Here is a 19,872-nt window from a genome sequence, read left to right as displayed (position 1 = left end):
ATCCACTTGTATGTGTATAATTTTACTGACCACTTAGATACAATAATGTCTATTCCCACATTGAATGTATCTGTCTTGGGTGTATTAGAACTACCTAGAGGTAGAAGATGGGAATGTAAACTAAATTACCTTTTGTAACTTACTCCAAGATTTTCTATAAATACACAAGTAGTTTTCATAAAACTTTTCCATCCAGTTTGTTTGTTCCTTCAATAAGGCCTTCTTAGGAAAGCAAGCTTTTTAACCTCCTTTCCCCTCTAATTATAAACTTCAGAAGGAGAATGAGTATGGTTTCTTACTTGGTTGTATTTTTTATTTAATTTTATTTGTTGATTATTTATTTTTAGTTGATATTTTTTAATCTTATTTTTTCTTTTTGAATTTATGTGTAGATAGGACCTCTTCTGACATCCCCAGGAATATTATATGATTAGAAGCCAAGGGATGAGTAAGCAGTCATTTTTATTCAATAAAGCATTGATCAATTCAAAGGAATGGCAGAGAAAATCAGTGAGAATTATCAGAAACCTTGAAAAGAAATGCACTCTTATTTCAAAGTACAAAAAGTAGATTTTAAAAGGTTAACATGTTTTGTAGTATGGGCTCTGTTTTCATGAAAAGAGAAAACTGATTTGTAAATAACATCAGGTTTTCTTGGTGCTTATAGTCTTATACAGACCATGGGCACTACGTGTGTCTTCAGAGCCATTAAGGAAAAATAGAAAATCATTTAATGCTTTTATTCTTAGGGGTATAATATTTTGAAATATTTGGAAATATGTGATATGCATATTTTCTTTTTCTTAACAAGTAATATGTTTAATCAGCATACCCAATTCCATATCCATAACAGAGTGTATTGTATTCAGTGGAAAAATATTAAATGTAACAGGTAAAGCCATGTAAAGGACATATATTCTTTTATATTGAGCCACTGCTTGTTTTCTTTTTAAAGTTTTAGAACCCCAGCTATCAAAAGGTCAATCCTAGAAAGCTCTCCAAGAACTCCTACACCATTCAAACATGCACTTGCAGCTCAAGAAATTAAATACGGTCCCCTGAAGATGCTAGTAAGTTCTAGAAAAGTTCTTGGGTTTGGTTGGTGTATTAGTCCCGACAGGAGTTCTCCTCTGATGCAAAAATACCCACTCTTCCCTGTAGCCTCAGACACCCTCTCATCTAGTAGAAGACCTTCAGGATGTGATCAAACAGGAATCTGATGAATCTGGAATTGTTGCTGAGTTTCAAGAAAATGGACCACCCTTACTGAAGAAAATCAAACAAGAGGTAAACACGAAATCCTTTGGAAGCAACAAGCTGAGAATCCTCCCCTTTGCTCCTTGTGTATAGCTTGATGTGTCTGCCATTGGCAGTGTGCAACACCACCACTTTCCATGCAAGATTTTCATACAAGGAACAGAGAAAAGGTACTGCCAGACTGTAGGCATCATCCACCTTTCCTTTGAGAAGCCAAGCCATCTCTGTCTGCTTCATGTTTGGACAGAAAACATGCTAAAGAGTATCAAGAAAAGGGAGGGAAACAGCTTTTTAATGTACTTGTAAACATTACTGATGATAGATAGATAGTTGATATTTCATTTTTAGATATTGTGAAGAATTGGAATTTGAATTAAAATAATAGTATCTTTAATTCATTGTATGAAAAAAAGGAAATCTAACCTGCAAGGATCAGAGTTTTAGCTCGTTGGCAACAGCTGTTTTCCAGCAGGTTAGATACAGTGCCTCTTGAATTTATTTTCTTGTAAAGATAAGTATTTGATTTTTTCTCATAGTTAAAAATCTGATTTTCTTATTCAGTAATGCAGAGTTTTACCAAAAGTGTGATTAAAAACCAGTCGTTTGTCACCAAAAGACCTTTTATGCCACCAAAATAAAATCCATGACAGATACAACACACGGATATCACTAAAATATATTCTTAATAAAATAAACACCTAGAATCAAAACATTGGTTGAAAACACAGGAGCTTTACTGGAGCAGTAAAATTTGGAGCTGGTCACATTTTAAATTTGTCGTCAGTGGTTCTTTGTTGAATCCAGAAGATAGAGCAAATTGAGTTGATAGTGCAAGTTAGCAACATAGTTTTATACAAGTATTTGAGGGACTGGCCAGAATTATACTCCTGACTAAACGTTTCATAGGAAGTTCTAGTTTTAGAATCAACAAAGCACTTTCTATATGCTTTAAGGTGGAATCTCCAACTGATAAATCAGGAAACTTTTTCTGCTCACACCACTGGGAAGGGGACAGTCTGAATACCCAGCTGTTTGCACAGACCTCGCCTGTGGCAGATGCACCGGTAAGTATGTGCGCAGCAGCCCCCAAGTTATGTGATGCTGGTGCCTCACAAAATCCTGTGTGTGGCCCATAGGGCTGCTGCGCTTTCAGCGCTCCCTCTTATTTCTAAATATTCTCCTGTGCATGATTTTTAGAAATGTATTTTTAGTAGAGACGGGGTTTCTCCGTGTTGTTTAGGCCGGTCTCAAACTCCTGACCTCAGGTGATCTGCCCTCCTCGGCCTCCCAAAGTGCTGGGATTATAGGCATGAGCCACCGACCCCAGCCTAAAAAAATGATTATTAATGTAGAGTTTAAAGTTGAGATTTTTTTTGTGTTAGAAACATAGCAGGCTTTTTTGTTATTTGTTTTCTTGCGATTTGAGTGCTTTTGCCATTTTAAAAAATCTACTATATGGATATTTCCATAAAAACAATGTTAATTTTTAAATTTTCCTTTAATTTATTTGTCTTCAAATAATATTTCCTTCTTGTTAAGTTGTCTCTCATTTGGTTTGTGTAGCATCTATTATGGTATCAACCATGGTGTCTGTAGTAGATGCACAGTATTGTACCCAGTTGCTTCGGTTTACTACCACCATTTTTAAAATTTATAATTTGTGAATGGTTGTCCTTATGTCTTAAGGAAAATCAGAGCTAATGACAACTTTATTTATTTAGTAGGTACTAAGTGGTAAGTACTGTTCTAGGGGCTTTCAATGAATTAATTCAATTAATCCTCACAATTATCCTGTAAGGTTGGGGTTTTTTTCTTTTTTTTTTTTTGAGATGGAGTTTCATACAACCTCCGCCTCACAGGTTCAAGTGATTCTCTTGCCTCAGCCTCCCAAGTAGCTGAAATTACAGGCATGTGCCACCATGCCTGGCTAATTTTGTATTTTTAGTAGAGATGGGGTTTCTCTATGTTGGTCAGTCTGGTCTCAAACTCTCGACCTCAGGTGATCCACCCACCTCGGCCTCCCAAAGTTCTGGGATTACAGGCATGAGCCACCGTGCCTGGCCAGGTTGATATTATTATCATTTCCATTATGTCAACTGGAAAACAGAGGCACAAGGAGGCTTCATCATTCACTCAAGATTATATACCCAACAAGTGGTGGTGCTGGGTTGGAACTCAGTAGGTCTTGTTCTATATTCCCTACTTTTCACCATTTTTTGCCAATAATTTATAGCTCTAAAATATTGATAGCTCTGTACCAATATATGAAATAAACTGTTCTCTCCCCAGAACTTAGTAAATCTTCTATTTTTAAAGGCATGTGTTTATTAATTCATTTAGCAGATGTTTTTTGAGTGCCTAACACATGCCTAGCACTCTGTGGGATCCCAAAGGAGGTTTGTGTTGTGGTGATGTTTGCCACAATGGGATTAAGGTTCATACATAGTTGAGTTCTCCTTTAGCTCAGAGTGGGAAGAATTTCTGGCAGATAACTGCATTTTTTTATGCTAATGTGTATCATCTCATAGTAATCTACTCTCTACAGTATTAGAAAAATGTTGGCTCTCATATTATCCAACCTCATTTAAATTTCAAATTATTCTCTTCCCTTTAGAATATTCTTACAAGTTCTGTTTTAATGACACCAGCATCAGAAGATGAAGACAATGTTCTCAAAGCATTTACAGTACCTAAAAACAGGTCCCTGGCGAGCCCCTTGCAGGTAATTGCTATTCCAGCATTGGTATTTTAAAATTCATTCCCTGAAAAACCGTCATTGATGGTGGTGGTGGTGGTTGTGGTGGTGTGTTTTTAACATTTTAGACATAGAGGAGTGATGCTTTTATACAATTTCTTGATGTCTAGAAAAATCCAATAATACCTTTTTGCTGCTCGTAGGAGACATGCTAGAAATTTTTATGAGTGCAGATTCCCAAAGCATGATGAGATGAAGCATTTCTTATTGTGACTGAGACTAAGATTATGTATTACATGTGTACTACGTGTGTCACTATCTCCTTCTGCCCTTAAATATTTTATAAAAATATATCGATATAGTTTACTTTTTGTTCCAAATTTTTTCTTTTTTATGCTGTATTCCCTAAGCAACCAAAGCTCAGAGACTGTTCCAAATGAAGTTTGAAATTAGACAGAAAATAATTGCAATGTATTTGACTGTCAGAACAAGAAAGTCAACTGTCAATGTTGTGTGGCCAATCTGAAGTTGACCATCTGCAGTCAAGTTTTAATATCAAAAGATATTTCCCTTGTAACCCTAAAGTGGGTGTGTGTTGATGAAATATAAAAAATTCCAAATTAATCCTGAGCCAAATGTAAATAAGAATGCAAATTTTACTTCCCTAAATTATTTAAAGCAGTTCCTAACAATAAATAGCCCAACACCCAGCCACCTGCAGAGCCCTCTCCTCCATCCCCCTGGGCCACGCAGAGGGAACCTTCATAATCCTAGAGGAAGTGAAGAGCCTGGATTCAGAAGCTGAAAGTCATATTTCTTGCTATAAGTTAAATGGCACTATCATAGGATAGCAGCCTTTTGAGAGTCTGCCCATTCCCTGAACTGGCTTTCCCATTCTTGTGATAGTTTCTCATTCCAAATTGTGAGAATCTTAAAACTTCCCCTGTTTAAGTATTCACAAGGCTTAGTTTTTTGGTGTTTCTGTTTTTTGAGACAGGGTCTTGCTCTGTGGCCCAGGCTGCAGTGTAGTGGTGTGATCTTGGCTCACTGCAACTTCTGCCTCCCAGGTTCAAGTGTTTATTGTGCCTCAGCCTCCCAAGTAGTTGGAATTACAAGTGTGAGCCACCGGTGCCCAGCTATTTGTTTTTGTATTTTTTGGTAGAGACGGGGTTTTGCTGCATTGGCCAGGAAGGTCTCGAATTCCTGGTTTCAAGTGATCCACCCACGTCGACCTCCCATGGTGCTGGGATTACAGGTGTGAGGCACTGCACCCGCCCGGCTGGTGCTTAGAATTATTTTTAAATAAGGGTTGCAAGCACATTTTGTTTATTAATTAAATCAGATTGCTTCCTTCCTGGCCAACACAGTGAAACCCCGTCTCTACTAAAAATACAAAAATATTAGCCAGGCATGGTGATGCGCACCTGTAATCCCAGCTACTCCGGAGGCTGAGGCTGCAGTGAGCTGAGATCACGCTGCTGCACTCCAGCCTGGGTGACAGAATGAGACTCCATCTCAAAAAAAAGAATATCACAAAGAATTGGTAGACGAGGAAGAGAATGAACTCCACCCAGACCTAAGAGGAACCCAGAAAGAGAGTTACAAGGATGTCAAGGCAAAAAGCAGCCATTTCAAAATTTCCCTGAGAGCTGTTCTTAGGTCCAGAAGGAAAGCTTTTTCTTCTTTTTTTTCCCTTCCCTCCTAAGTTACTTGGCCCTTGGTTTCTAGAGAACAGAATTCAACTACTTCTATTAGTGCTATTAGTGTTTTAATTAAATTAGATTAAGTTTTATGTATGTTTTCTAACCTAGCCTGGGGCCAAATTGTATCTGTAGTAGTAGAGGAAAAGTCTGTTCTAAATTTCAAATAACAAACAGAAATATACTTGGGGACAGCTATTTTTATATAAGTTGAAAACCCATAGTTCAGTATTGAACTTTATCAGTATATTTGTGTTTTATTTAACGGAAATATTGGTTATCTTTGAAACTGAAAACTAAATTGTGGCTCTATTTTATTAATCTGTATTCTCCTGTCTATCAATGAGTCATATTGGCAATTTACAGATTCTAACATCTGTACACTGAGATTAAGTCATGTATGATGAAGGTAATATTTGTCAGTTCTACCAAACTGAATAATTGAGACTTGAAAGTTAATTTTAGAGTTAATACTCCTGTCTACAGTATATGGCTTACTGGTTTACACTGACCAAATATATCTTAATAATCTGCTATAGAGCCAGGTACAGGGGCTCACACCCATAATCCAAACACTTTGGGAAGCCAAGACTGGATGATTGCTTGAGACCAGGAGTTGAAACCAGCCTGAGCAACATAGCGACACTCAGTCTCTATTAAAAAATAAAAAATTAGGCCAAGCATGGTGGCTTACACCTGTAATCACAGCACTTTGGGAGGCCAAGGTGAGCGGATCACCTGAGGTTGGGTGTTCAAGACCAGCCTGACCAACATGGTGAAACTCCGTCTCTATTAAAAATACAGAATTACTGCGCATGGTGGCACATGCCTGTAATTCCAGCTACTCAGGAGGCTGAGGCAGGAGAATCGCTTAAACCCGAGTGGCGGATGGAGGTTGTGGTGAGCCAAGATCACACCATTGTACTCCAGCCTTGGTAACAAGAGCAAAACTCTGCCTCAAAAAAGTAAATAAATAAATAATTAGCTGGGTGTAGTGGTGGTGCACACCTGTAATCCTAGCTACTCCGGAGGCTAGAGTGGGAGGCTTTCTTGAGCCCAAGAGTTCGAGGTTACAGTGAGCCATGATCATGCCCCTGCACTCTAGCCTGGGAGGCAAGAGCAAGACCTTGTCTCTAAAAGAATTGTTTTAATCTGCTATAATACTAATTCATTTTAAGAAGTACTTGCTGAGTGTTGCTCTACATGCTTGCCAGTTGGGAGGAAAACAGAAATATTCACTAAATGAATGCTATATACCAAGTATCTCCTTCATTTTATGTCATAGAGATCTAGCTTCTGATACCACAGAAATATGTGATTTCTAAAATGTTTCAGACTATCATGTTAAGTATTGGAAAATCATCGAGTGACTTTAAATATTTAAATATATATGGCCTGTATTACATATAATCTTGACTCAACAATATTTCTAGATGTTTTTATGCTATTTGGTAATTTTGTTTGTTTAAGACACAATGACATTTCATATATTTCCATTGATAATCCAATTTCACCTAATTAGGCATATTTCTCACACATGGTATTATTGAACATGTTGCACATTTATTAAATGATATGTATTTTACTTAAGAGTACTTCATACAATCTATAATTTTTGTAATTTATACTTATAATAAATCAAATATTAAGTGGGATTTTAGCCAAACGATCTAGACGTTTTTGTCACAATGCTTTTATTAAAACAGCAATATAGGAGTTTCAAAATATTTTAAAATTTGAATACTTTCAAAATGTAAAATATTTGCAAGTGGTATGATGCAATTGATTGTCCATCCCTCTAAATTGTCTAAATAACTTAGGTGCAAGAACAGTTTATTGTAGAACACAGTAACTGTGCAATTCTGTGTTTTATCATTTCAGTTTGAATTACCCCGACTGGAGTATGGCAATAACATTTTAGATGAGCAATTATTACTGTTTTTGAGGCTCATATACTCTGCCATTTTGATTTTGCTTCTAACATACATATAAATGCACATGCTTATTCATAAATATGCATAAACTATGTTTGCTATTTTAAAATTAGAAATGGAAGAAACTATGTGTTTGACATTTTATTATAAGTTGTATACACACTTAGAAGTATGGAAAACATACTGTGTTCTAGATTTAACAGTTACTATCATTTTGCCATATTTACCTCATCTCTTCTTTTTTTTTTTGAGACTGAGTCTCACTCTGTTGCCCAGACTGGAGTGCAGTGTTGCCATCTCAGCTCACTGCAACCTCTGCCTCCCGGGTTCAAGCAATTCTTCTGCCTCAGTCTCCTGAGTAGCTGGGATTACAGACGCCAACCACCATGGCCGGCTAATTTTTGTATTTTTAGTAGAGATGGGGTTTCACCATGTTGGCTAGGCTGGTCTCGAACTGCTGTCTTCAAGTGATCCATCTGCCTTGGCCTCCCAAAGTGGTGGGATTATAAGTGTAAGCCACCGTGCCTGGCCTACTTCATCTCTTTTTTATGAAGTTTTTTAATTTTTTATTTTTTTGAGACAAGGCCTGGCTCTATCATGCAGGCTGGAGTGCAGTGGCAAGATGGTGGCTCACTGCAGCCTACCTCCTGGACTCAAGCAATCCTTCTACCTCAGCCTCTTGAGTAGCTGGGACTATAAGCACATGCCACTATGCCCAGCTAATTTTTTTTTTTTTTTTTTTTTTTTGGTAGAGATAGGGTCTCCCTGTGTTGCCCAGGCTGGCCTCAAACTCCTGGGCTCAAGCAATCCTTCTGCCTTGGCCTCCCAAAGTGCTGGGATTACAGGCAGGAGCCACTCTGCCCAGCCTGAAGTATTTCAAAATAAATTCCAACCAATGTAACATTTTTCTCTCATGTACTTTCAGATGTGTCTCTAAAAATAGACTTTTTTTATATAATCTAATACCATTATCACATATTTAACAATAATTCTTTAATCTTCTTATTCCCAGATATATTTAAATTTTCCCATTAATCCAAAAAAGAATCAAAATTGAAACAATTTCACACATTGCATTTGGTTAAGTCTCTTAAATCTCGTTTGCTCTCTAGTTCAGTGCTGTCTAATAGAACTTCTACAGTGATATAAAGGAAATAGCTAATATGCTGCTATCCACTATGATAGCCACTAATCATATGTGGCTTTTGAGCACTTGAAATGTGGCAAGTGCTTCTGAGGAACAGAATTTTCAATTTAATGAATTTAAGTTGCTTTAGTTTAATAGCCACATTTCCTTATTCTCTTACTGGAATCAGCCATTTACCCATGGTGTTATGAATCCTCTTAGTGAGAAATGATGCATAGACACCAAAATCAGGGTGCTAAGTCTGCCCATTGTTATGTGAGTTGCCACTGAGATACAAATAATTTTTTTTTTTTTTTGAGACAGAGTCTCACTCTGTCACCAAGGCTGCAGTGCAGTGGTGTGATCTCAGCTTACTGCAGTCTCCACCTCCTGGGTCCAAGTGATTCTCCTGCCTCAATCTCCCAGGTGGCTAGGATTATGGGCACCCACCACCATACTTAGCTAATTTTTGTATTTTTAGTAGAGACAAGGTTTTATGATGTTGGCCAGGCTGGGCTCAAACTCCCAACCTCAGGTGATCTGCCTGTCTCAGCCTCCCAAAGCGCTGGGATTACAGGCATGAGCCGCCGCACCCAGCCAAGGCTCAATGAATTTTAATAATTTGGAACTCTCCATGTATCCCCTAATCTATAATCTATAGGGCTTAAATAGAGGCTTTTATAAGCTGTTATGTACAATCAAGTTGTATTTGTTTTTTAAATTACTTAGTCTTTTTCCAAAAGGAATTTGCAGCAGCTGTATAATCTTATAATTGTTATGTTTCTTTCTTTTATTTTTTTTGCAGTTACTTTATTTTTAAATTGTAAAAGCAAACAGGATATTTTTACAATACAAATGTTCTGAGATGTTTTTCACATTTGTATTTTTCATGTGGCTCAGAATATATGAGATTTTCATGTCATATCATTGTCAGTATTCAGCCTTTTCTCCACATTGTGTGGGATAGAGGATAGGGTCTAGAAGCTTATAAAATGGTCACAAATGAAGAAGTAGTGAAAACATCAGCCTAGAAAGCGTGCATTTGTGACAGGAAAGGCACTGTGGAATGCTGCTGGATTCTGCCATTCAGTAGTTACCCCAAGAGAGACCGAGGCAGATGCAAGGAGAAAAGAGTTGCCTGCATTCCTCAGCGTGCTTTCCATTTCCTTTATGTTTTGAAATAAGCACATTATGCTAATTAAGTTTTCTTAAGGTAGCCATTTTTATTGGTAGATCAAAAACTGTACTTTAAGTAATAAGCCTTCTGACCTTCTGTATTTTTCTCTTAAATTATAATTTCCTTTTATTCCTATTTAAAACCCAAGTGTAAAAGATGTGTTCATAGGCTTTCTACTCACTCACTTTCCTCTTTTTTGTAACCACAGAATGACAGCCTTAAATTTTAATTTCCTGACTTGGCTTGCCCATGGCCTGACTTTTTTAAAACAAGGAGTTTGAGTTAAACAAATTTCCCCAGCCATTATTATTTAAACACATTTGTACAGCATCAAGAAATTTTAAAATATTATTACTAGCAGTTGATACTCCCCCAGCTTTTAGGTTCAGTGTGTTTTAGATTGCTCCTATCTTTGTGTTATTTGTTTATGAACTTGTATATTTTTCAAAAAATAAGGCAAACCCTTTTTGCCTGATAGGCATTGCTGAGCAGTATTGTAAACCAGCATGCGGGCAACAGAACCTGGGTTCCAGGCTAGACTCCACCGTTTTCAAATGGCATGACTTTAATTCATCAAATGAACAAAATTAGGCAAATTAAATCGCTCTCATCTATAAGTTGAGGACCATAGAATATCCTACACTCATTACATGGGTTATTGTGAAGATCAAATGGATATAATATTGCTTTCAAGATGGCGGCACACTTGCCACTGTACACCAGTGGTATTATTAGGCAGAGGCCGCATAGATCCCTGTCCTTGAAATGCTGGCAAGGAGCCCTCACTAAAGGCCAGGTTTTTTGTTGTTGTTGTTTTTGCATTGTGGTATATTATTTCCTCTGGCATGCTATTCCCTGCCCTACTCTTGCAGAACTGTGTCAGTGGGTCACCAAAAGAGAGAGCTGATTCAACTGATTCCTTGAAAAAAAGATAGACCTTGCAGTATGATGGAGATGAAACAACTGATTTACTGTTTTTTTTTTTTATTTTTTCTGCTGCTCATGTAGGCATTTAAAAAGACATGGAAACCGTCTGCACACGATAGATCTTTCTGAGCCTTTTTCATCTAGTGTGCTGTGCTGACCTGCTCCCTTGGATGTCTGCACACTCATTTGGTTCTCCCTTTTGGTCACTTTTTTCCACTTACCCTGGCAGAAATTCACATAGCTGTCAGTAGTAATTCAGTGACCTGCTTTCACAGAAGTGTTATAAATTAAGCAGCTTTCCTGTGTACAGCTTTTGAGTTGAACTGAGAAGGGCTAAATGAAGGGAGAAGCTTTGTTGAGCTCAGTCAGAATGCCCTGCCCCAGACTTTTTGAGATGTGGATTTTTCATTTGTTTTGTTTGGTGACACTTAGAGAGAACAAACATTCTGAGATAAAATCTTCCTTGGGCCGGCCTGCAAAGACAGAATTGCTTTAGAGCAATTTGGCACTGGTCTTAATCTTAATAGTTTGGAACTCATATGTGACTAAGGAAAAGGATATTCCAAAAAGTTGTGCCACCCTAGGCTATGTGATATAAACTGTTAGAAAGTCTATCAGCATGTAAGATGAAGAGACCTCTAGAGACATCTGCGACAAACTCCAAATTTGGGAAAGGTCCGTTCACATTTGCAATTGTTAATTTAGGCTTGAGAAGTGGAGGCATTGGTAGATGAGGCAACTTCCAGTCACCATCTCGACTTTTAATTCCCTAACTTTTAAGATCTATAGAAAATCAGCAGTGCTGAAGTTGGAGGCATTTGATTTGTGTCAACCTAGGGAAGCATTTACTCTTGGCAGCCATTAACCTTACCTTAGCAACATTTCAGTTTAAGCTCATCCCTGACTTTTAAGAGACAACTAAAGATTTTTATAGTTTTAACTGATCCATTTTTAAAAAGATATCCCTTTGGGAAGGAATTCTTATTTTTAGAATTTTAGTCCAGAGTAAGTATTTTTTTTTCAGATAGGTGAAATAGAATAAGCAGAAAATTCTTATTTTTTTACTGTTTTAGATACCATTGATGCCTGCTTATTGTTTTAAAACAAAACATAATAAAAACATAATACCATCTGATGAGTTGCTTTGGTTTTATCTTTTTTTTTTTTTCAGTTTATACAAATTTCTTATTAGGTCAGCAAATTGTAAAACACAATTTGTCAAGGCTTTTGAAGTCAGCAGATACTGGGTGAAGTTGCTATATGAATATAATAATAGGAACCGTTGTTCAGCATGATACAAAAACTATTCATGTTCTAAATGAAAATGTGAAGATAATCTAATTCTGACAAAAAACCACCTGTGGACATGGTCTTGTTTCTTTTTATTTCTTCTGTTTTCTACAAAGGATGGCAATATTTATTTAAAGTGCTTTAACAGGATATCCCAGTTAAAGCTTTGACAGACTGTTTATAGTTCACTTCTGCCCAGGGGCAATTAAAGGCACATTACAGGATAAGCGAGATGACTCCCCGGCCACAGGAGGAGGATGTGTGGGTAGGATTATTAATGTTGAAATGAATTATGATAGAGTGACATGTCTGCAAGAGCACCAGGGGTTAGTAACTTAACAAGAATTCATATGCAGAAACCCATAATTCTCACCAGTTCTTCAGTGTAAATGAAACTAAAGTTTAGGGAGAGAGAATAAGGTGAATTTGCAGAGATGTGTAGGATAGTATTTAAAAATATTCTTCCAGCACAAAGACATTAATCTTCCTTTGTCAAAATTATTCTGTCTGCATGAAAAGTTGGCATGGGGCCCCCAGGCTTCAGGTAAGATGGGAGAGAGGGAGTATTTCTCTTTTTTTTGTACCAAAGTACTCAACCTTCTGATCTTCCTTGACTTTCACGCCATAGGCATATGTCTACTCTGACCAGTTTGTTTCATTTATTGTGGTAGGATGTGCTTGTCTTGTGCTTTTCTGGTGCAGAAAAGGAGCTGCCTCACTCATGCTTGGTGGCCGTTTTGTTCCTACACACAGTGGTTCTCGTAACACGGTGGCTCCCACACCCTGGTGTTTGTCTGTACTGGGAGAATCAGGCGTTCCAAGTCCTCTTGGCTGCCCTAGCTCTCAGCTTCAGGGAATATATGACTCAGAAATGCTATGCTTTCTGGAATTTGGATATTTCATTCGTTTTTATTTGTTTGTTGGTAACTTCTCTTTTAACTTAGGAGAAGCTAATTATTTGAAAGGGTCTCTCAGAACTCTACTTACAAATATACGGTACCTTCTTTATATTGATCTCATTTTAAATATCTAGTCCTGGAGGAAGAGCTAAATATGAATAAAGTGATGAGCCATGTAGGGGATCTCACAGGAACACAGTCAAATTTCAAGTTGAAAATATATTAAGTTAATAATACTTAGTACTAGATTCTCCTGAACTGACTTTGAGAATTCAGAGTCAACCTAAGGACTATATTACGAAGGATCAGAACTTGACTTTTGGGCCAGGTGTAGTGGCTCACACCTGTAATCCCAGCACTTTGGGAGGCCAAGGCAGGTGGATCACTTGAGTCCAGGAGGTTGAGACCAGCCTATGCAACACAGCGAGACCCTGTCTCTACAAAAAATATAAAAATTAGCCAGGGGTGGCATGCCATGTGCCTGCAGTCCCAGCTACTGAGGAGGCTGAGGTTGGAGAATCAGCTTTAACCCCAGAGATGGAGGCTGCAATGAGCTGTGATCGTGCCAGCCTGGGCAAAAGCGAGATCCTTTCTCAAAAACAAAAACAAAAACAAAAAAGACACAGAACTTGACTTTTAAGAGGAGGCATGGTAATAGCAAGCGTCGGATTGTTTTAACATAGCATTTTAAGATACTTAATTTACACATTTAGAAAATTAATTCTGGCTGGTTGCAGTTTCCTTAATCCCAACACTTTGAGAGGCCAAAGCAGGAAGATTACTTGAGACCAGGAGTTTGAGACCAGCCTAGGCAACATAGCAAGAGCCCCCCTTTACAAAAAAATTTTGAAAACCATAGTTGGGCATGGTGACACACGCCTGTAGTCCCATCTACTCAGGAGGCTGAGGTGGAAGGCTTGCTTGAGCCCAGGAGTTTGAGGGAGCTATGATCACACCCCTGCACTCCAGCCTGGGCAACAGAATGAGGTCATATGTCTAAAAAAAGACAAATAGAAAAGAAAATTAATTCTGTGTTGATTGAAGCCCAGCTAAGTAGGAAAAGAAATTTTCTAATAGGCCATTTTAAAGACGTTGGGAAAATTCTTAACCAGAGTAAAACAGAAACAATCCTTTCTTGGGGCTCACATCTATCTCCATTCTCACCTTCATTCCCCTTCTAATCCATTCATTTCAAGTATTTTTCTTTTCTGTGTGTATCTCTATGTAAATTTAAATTTACATACAAGATATTACAATATTAAGATATTTCATTCTGCTTCCTGTTTTCATCACTTGTTGAAGTCCTTGGCTCCACGTATATCTAATCATTGCTATAATCCCTGCATAGTACTTCATATTCACCATATTCAACCGTTCACCCTCCAGTAGTCACTATTATATGTCACATTGTTGAAGCAACTACAAATGCAAGCTCAGTAATTGAAAAGTTAACATTAAATTTTATTGTTTAGTTGGTTTCCTGTGTCAATTTCATGTTTTGGGAATTTGTATGGACAGATAGACACCAGAGAGATATGTATATTTCACCTGCATACTTGAGGCTAGAGAAACATGATTTATTCAGAACTATTTCAAATATTGTAACTAACCTGGTTATTTTCTTTAGGAAAACATTAAATTCAGAATACAAGGCAATTCAGAATACCTGTCTGTTATCTTTGTCTTGTCATTTTTGTGATACACAGTTCCTGGAAAGTATTATGATAATCCATCTTACTATGTAGTATTTCAAGTTATACGTTGAGCCTCTGAGATTTCAGAGTGAAGATTTCTATTCATAGACAGTGCTGTTGATGTCAGTGGGGAGATGGCACAGGCTTTGTGCTCTAGGAAAGTCTAGAATATTACACTGAAAACCCTAGGTCAGGAAACTTTGTTCCAGCAACTAGGCAAGGAAACCTACCACTGTCCCCATAGTTTGTTTTTGTAGAATTATACTTATTTGTTAAGAAGTCCAGTGACTCTCAACACCCCATCTCAACACTCTCCTGGATCCCAAGGTCCTGGTGCCCTGAGCACACAATTTCCCAGTTACTTTTATTGTTCCTGACAAGAACTCGAATGGAGGCAGTGTCTGGTACTCACTTGGGGTGTGGACCCATGGGTCACATTCTTGCTTCATCATTTCTTACCTGGGTGACCTTGAGTATGGCGCCTAAATCATCTCTTCCTTTCGAATTGCCTGGTCTGTAAAATGGATGCAGTGAATGGTACCTATGCCACAGGTGTTTTGTGTGAGAATTAAATGAGAGGAGATAGATAAATAACACTTAGAGGCATGGTCGGCAGATAGTGAGGACTTGTTCAATGTTGTCATTTAACCCTTTCTTTCTCTACCTCCCCCCACACCCCCTCCCACCAGCAGTGTACAGATTGCAGCCTCCTGCCTCTTTCCTCCTATCTCGCTCCCTGGATGACATCCCTGCTTTTCCACCTCTCTCCCCTAATCTTACCTGTTTTCACCCTTTCCTCAGAACTTTGCCTTGACAGTTCCTCAGTGTCCCATCCCCTCTTCCCATGGGCAACACCACAAACCTGCACACACTGTCTGTTATTATTCCACCTGTTTCGTGTGTGTTCATTCTGTCTCATAAAGGACACTGTAGGCTCTGAAGAGCTAAGGCCTTTCTTATTCTTTTGTCCCATGGAAAATAATCCCTCTGATAGCAATACCAGGAATAGTGCTTTTTCTAACCCACTGGTTTCCTTTTGTGCTGACAGGCACCAAATCTTACATCTGTGTTTCTGTTCCCCTCTCTGCATTGGCTGCTAGAGATCAGAGTCAACTGGGAGGTTGCATCTAGCTGGGGCACTGTGATTTATGGCAGGTGTTTTGTGTGCAAATCTCATACCATCTTCGTTTTATAATCGTTCTTTAGAATCAATGGGGGATTTGTTTCAGGACACCAAAATCCATGGATGCTTAAGTCCCTGATATAAAATTGCATAGTGTTTGCATATAACCTACACACATCTTCCCATATAATTTTTATTTTTTATTTGTACAAATTCATGGGGCACAAGTGTAATTTTATTACATGAATATATTGCATAGAGGTCAAAATCAAGGCTGTGAGTGTATCTATCACTGGAATAACATACATTGTACCCATTAATTCCTGTATACTTTAAATCATCTCTAGATTACTTATAATAGCTAATACAGTATAAATGCTATGGAAATAGTTGTTATATTGTTAGGGGCTAATGACAAGGAAAAAACCTCTATATGTTCAATACACAGCAATTATTTTTTCCTGAATATTTTGATCTGCCATTGATTGAATCCATGGATGTGGAACCCACAAATGTGGAACCCACAGATAGGGAACCCACCGATGTGGAGGGCCAGCTGTGTTTATTTTTTTCCAAATTTCTTTCCCTCTGACTCTGCTTTATACACATTTTTAAACTCTGTTGTCTTGTATTTCTTTTGTAATCATCTTAAGTCCTTTTGGAAACCAAGCAGGGCATAAATAGTGCATATTTGCATTTGAGGCAACACAGGCACCGCAGGAGCTGGAGGCGGCAAAGTTCAAAGCCAGTTCACCACTTACCTGCACAGGGGCAAGTTACCTCCACTCTCTGTCTCCATTCTCTAGCCTGTCTAGAGAGAGAATGAACCCGCCTCCGGGGCGGTTGTGCTGTTTAAATGAGATAATGCGTGTGAAATGTGAAGTGCCACTGTCCCTGGCATGGAGATGCTGTCCTTAGATATTAGGTCCATCTTGTATCTTCTAGTGTGTCTTTAAAAATTAAGTTATACTGGCTTCATGCCTATAATCCCAGCACTTTGGGAGGCCAAGATGGGCAGATGACTTGTGTCCAGGAATTCCAGACTAGCCTGGGCAACATGGTGAAATCCTGTCTTTACAGAAAATAAAAAAATTAGAGGGGGCTTGGTGGCACATGCCTGTAGTTTCAGCTACTTGGGAAGCTGAGGTAGGAGGATCACTTGAGCTCAGGAGGCTGAGGCTGCAGTGACCCGTGATTGCACCAATACTGATCAACTTAGTATGACAGGGCGTGACTGTGTCTCAAAAAAAAAAGAAAAAAATTAAACTATACTGATAAATGTTTCTAAAGTAATCGATGAAAACATATATACGACACTTAGCAAGTGTTGATCAATTCCAGTGTGTGCATGAGCTGCTTTGCACATGCGGCTCAAGCACTCAGCAGTTTGCTTAGTGAGTAGTTGGCCACAGCTCACCTTAGGTATCTGGAGAATAATGCTCTTTCCTGTCTCCAGCTTTGTAAAATTGCCTAATAGACAAAATGCATTAAAATATTAAGATGTGATTGTATCTTATAAAACTGCTTAGAGTGGGTTTTCCCTCCTAACAAATAATTTCTGATCATCCATACTCCTTAAGAACACTGGATTTCTGGGGGCCAGGGAGGTAAGATTCGATCTAAAGCCTTCCTGGTGTCAACCACTTGCCATCTGTTGGTCCATGCTGGCCCTACTGGGACTATAGAATGTGCTTCCTTGACTGATGTTCCTGTTGTCCTCTCTTTCCCCGTCAGCCTTGTAGCAGTACCTGGGAAGCTGCATCCTGTGGAAAGATGGAGGAACAGATGACAGCTTCCAGTCAAGCTCGTAAATACGCGAATGCATTCTCAGCCCGGACACTGGTCATGTGAGACATTTCCAGAAAAGCATTATGGTTTTCAGAACACTTCAGGTTGACTTGGGATATATCATTCCTCGACATGAAACTTTCCATGAATGGGAGAAGAACCTATTTTTGTTGTGGTACAACAGTTGAGAGCAGCACCAAGTGCATTTAGTTGAATGAAATCTTATTGGATTTCACCCAACTAAAAGGATTTTTAAAAATAAATAACAGTCTTACCTAAATTATTAGGTAATGAATTGTAACCAGTTGTTAATATCTTAATGAAGATTTTTTTAAAAAAACATAAAATGATTTATCTGTATTTTAAAGGATCCAACAGATCAGTATTTTTTCCTGTGATGGGTTTTTTGAAATTTTACACATAAAAGGTACTCCAGTATTTCACTTTTCTTGATCACTAAACATATGCATATATTTTTAAAAATCAGTAAAAGCATTACTATAAGTATAGACTTAATACCATGAGACAGTTAATCAGGATTGTAAATGCTCATTTATGGTTAAAGACATTGAAGGTACATTTATTGTACCAAACCATTTTATGAGTTTTCTGTTAGCTTGCTTTAAAAATTATTACTGTATGAAATAGTTTTATAAAAAATTATATTTTTATTCCATAATTTAATTTTGTAAATGCCAAATGAAAAACGTTTTTTGCTGCTATGGTCTTAGCCTGTAGACATGCTGCTAGTATCAGAGGGGCAGTAGAGCTTGGATGGAAAAAACAGGAACTTGGTGTTAGGTAATTGACTATGCACTAGTATTTCAGACTTTTTAATTATATATATATATATACATTTTTTTCCTTTTGTAATACATTCGAAAACTTGTTTGGGAGACCTGAATTTTTTATTGTGGTTTTTGTTATTGTTGGTTTATAAAAGCATGCATTGCACTTCTTTTTTTGGGAGATCTATGTTGTTGATGTTCTATGTTTTGTTTTGAGTGTAGCCTGACTGTTTTTTAATTTGGGAGTTCTGCCTTTGATCTGCATCCCCTGTGGTTTCTAAGCGTATGGTCTCAGAACTGTGGCATGGATCCTGTGTTTGCAGCTGGGGAGACAGAAACTGTGGTTGATAGCCAATCACTGCCTTAAGAACATTTGATGCAAGATGGCCAGCACTGAACTTTTGAGATATGACGGTGTACTTACTGCCTTGTAGCGAAATAAAGATGTGCCCTTATTTTACCTACTTTTGTTTTCTCTCTTACTTGTGTCACTGTGGACAGCAGTTGTACTTTAAAGAAAATGGAGGAGACTCAAAGCACTTTCCTCTAATAATTTGCACACCATATGCACTTCGTGTGAAGAAGCCAAGAATCATTACAATGGAGGAGAAAGAATATGCAAACCTAGTTAAATAGTTCACAAACAATCACATGGACAGTGGGGAGGAATCTCTTCCAGAATGCATCAGTCAGGGTCCAACAACATCTGAGTGGGGATGCAGTAAGGGGAGTTCATTCACAAATGTACTGATACCACAGATGCGGGAAGAGGCTAGGAAAGCCACGGGTGCCAGCCTGAAGGCACCTGGAAGGCCACCTGGAGGGGGCAGTCCAGAAAGCAGGAGCCCTTGAGAGGAGCACTAGCCTTTAACGAGACCACTGCCATTGAAGGAGACCTCACAGGGAGGGAGCCAAGGGTAAACCCTAACTTTGTTTCCCCATTTCTCCTATCTCTGCCCAGGGGTCTTCACTGGCAGAAACAACCAGAAGCTGGAGGGCAAGGTAGCTCCCAGATGGAAGCCAGCCTGTGAGCTTTGAAGGGCGTGCCGGAGTCATTTATTCAAAACGGCTCCATTTCACAGATGAATCTCCACTGGCTCCATCTTCAGCTTAGTGTTCTCTTTACTATGCTGTAATACCCCTTTTCACATAACTTCCTTAAATTTCCTTGACTCACTCTGTTCCAACTCTGAATTCTCATAGGCATGATGCACTTGATGTTCGTAGAGCCAAGGATTTGTTACGCCCAATCACTAGTTTTTAAGATGCTTTCATGGACTTTTACCATCCTGGTGGTAGATGACATGACACGACCACCCAGTGTTAGGAAACTTTTTATATTCGTGCCCTCTCAGAGTGTTTCTCCAAGCTCTGACTCTGCCACTTTCTAGCGGTTTGAACTTAGACAAGTCACTCACCTCTCTGAGCCTTTTTTCCTTATCTGGGAAAGGAGTTCTTTCCCACAGTGAAACTT

The 19,872-nt window shown here is 38.4% G+C and overlaps 1 protein-coding gene across 5 annotated transcripts in view; it reads left to right on the top strand.

Annotated features, from left to right (window-relative positions):
- MYB (MYB proto-oncogene, transcription factor) overlaps positions 1 to 18,858 on the top strand; it is a 37,298-nt gene extending 18,440 nt beyond the window's left edge. For 4 of the 5 annotated variants that reach the window (XM_021670836.2, XM_021670837.2, XM_021670834.2 and 1 more), the window contains 5 exons: positions 956 to 1,070; positions 1,162 to 1,287; positions 2,211 to 2,321; positions 3,872 to 3,979; positions 17,557 to 18,858. In XM_021670836.2, coding sequence (XP_021526511.2) covers positions 956 to 1,070; positions 1,162 to 1,287; positions 2,211 to 2,321; positions 3,872 to 3,979; positions 17,557 to 17,673 — 577 coding nt within the window. In that variant the 3' untranslated portion in view covers positions 17,674 to 18,858. Of the gene's footprint in view, positions 1 to 955; positions 1,071 to 1,161; positions 1,288 to 2,210; positions 2,322 to 3,871; positions 3,980 to 7,862; positions 7,999 to 9,193; positions 9,483 to 17,556 lie in introns of those variants that run through there. The other variant, XM_064360656.1, reaches the window with a different exon arrangement.
- The last annotated feature ends 1,014 nt before the right edge of the window (positions 18,859 to 19,872 follow it).

The sequence above is a fragment of the Aotus nancymaae genome, unplaced genomic scaffold (genome assembly GCF_030222135.1).
Source record: "Aotus nancymaae isolate 86718 unplaced genomic scaffold, 86718_ANA_hifiasm-v0.15.2.pri h1tg000040l, whole genome shotgun sequence".
Lineage (NCBI taxonomy): Eukaryota > Metazoa > Chordata > Mammalia > Primates > Aotidae > Aotus > Aotus nancymaae.
This window is presented reverse-complemented; position numbering and strand designations above follow the sequence as displayed.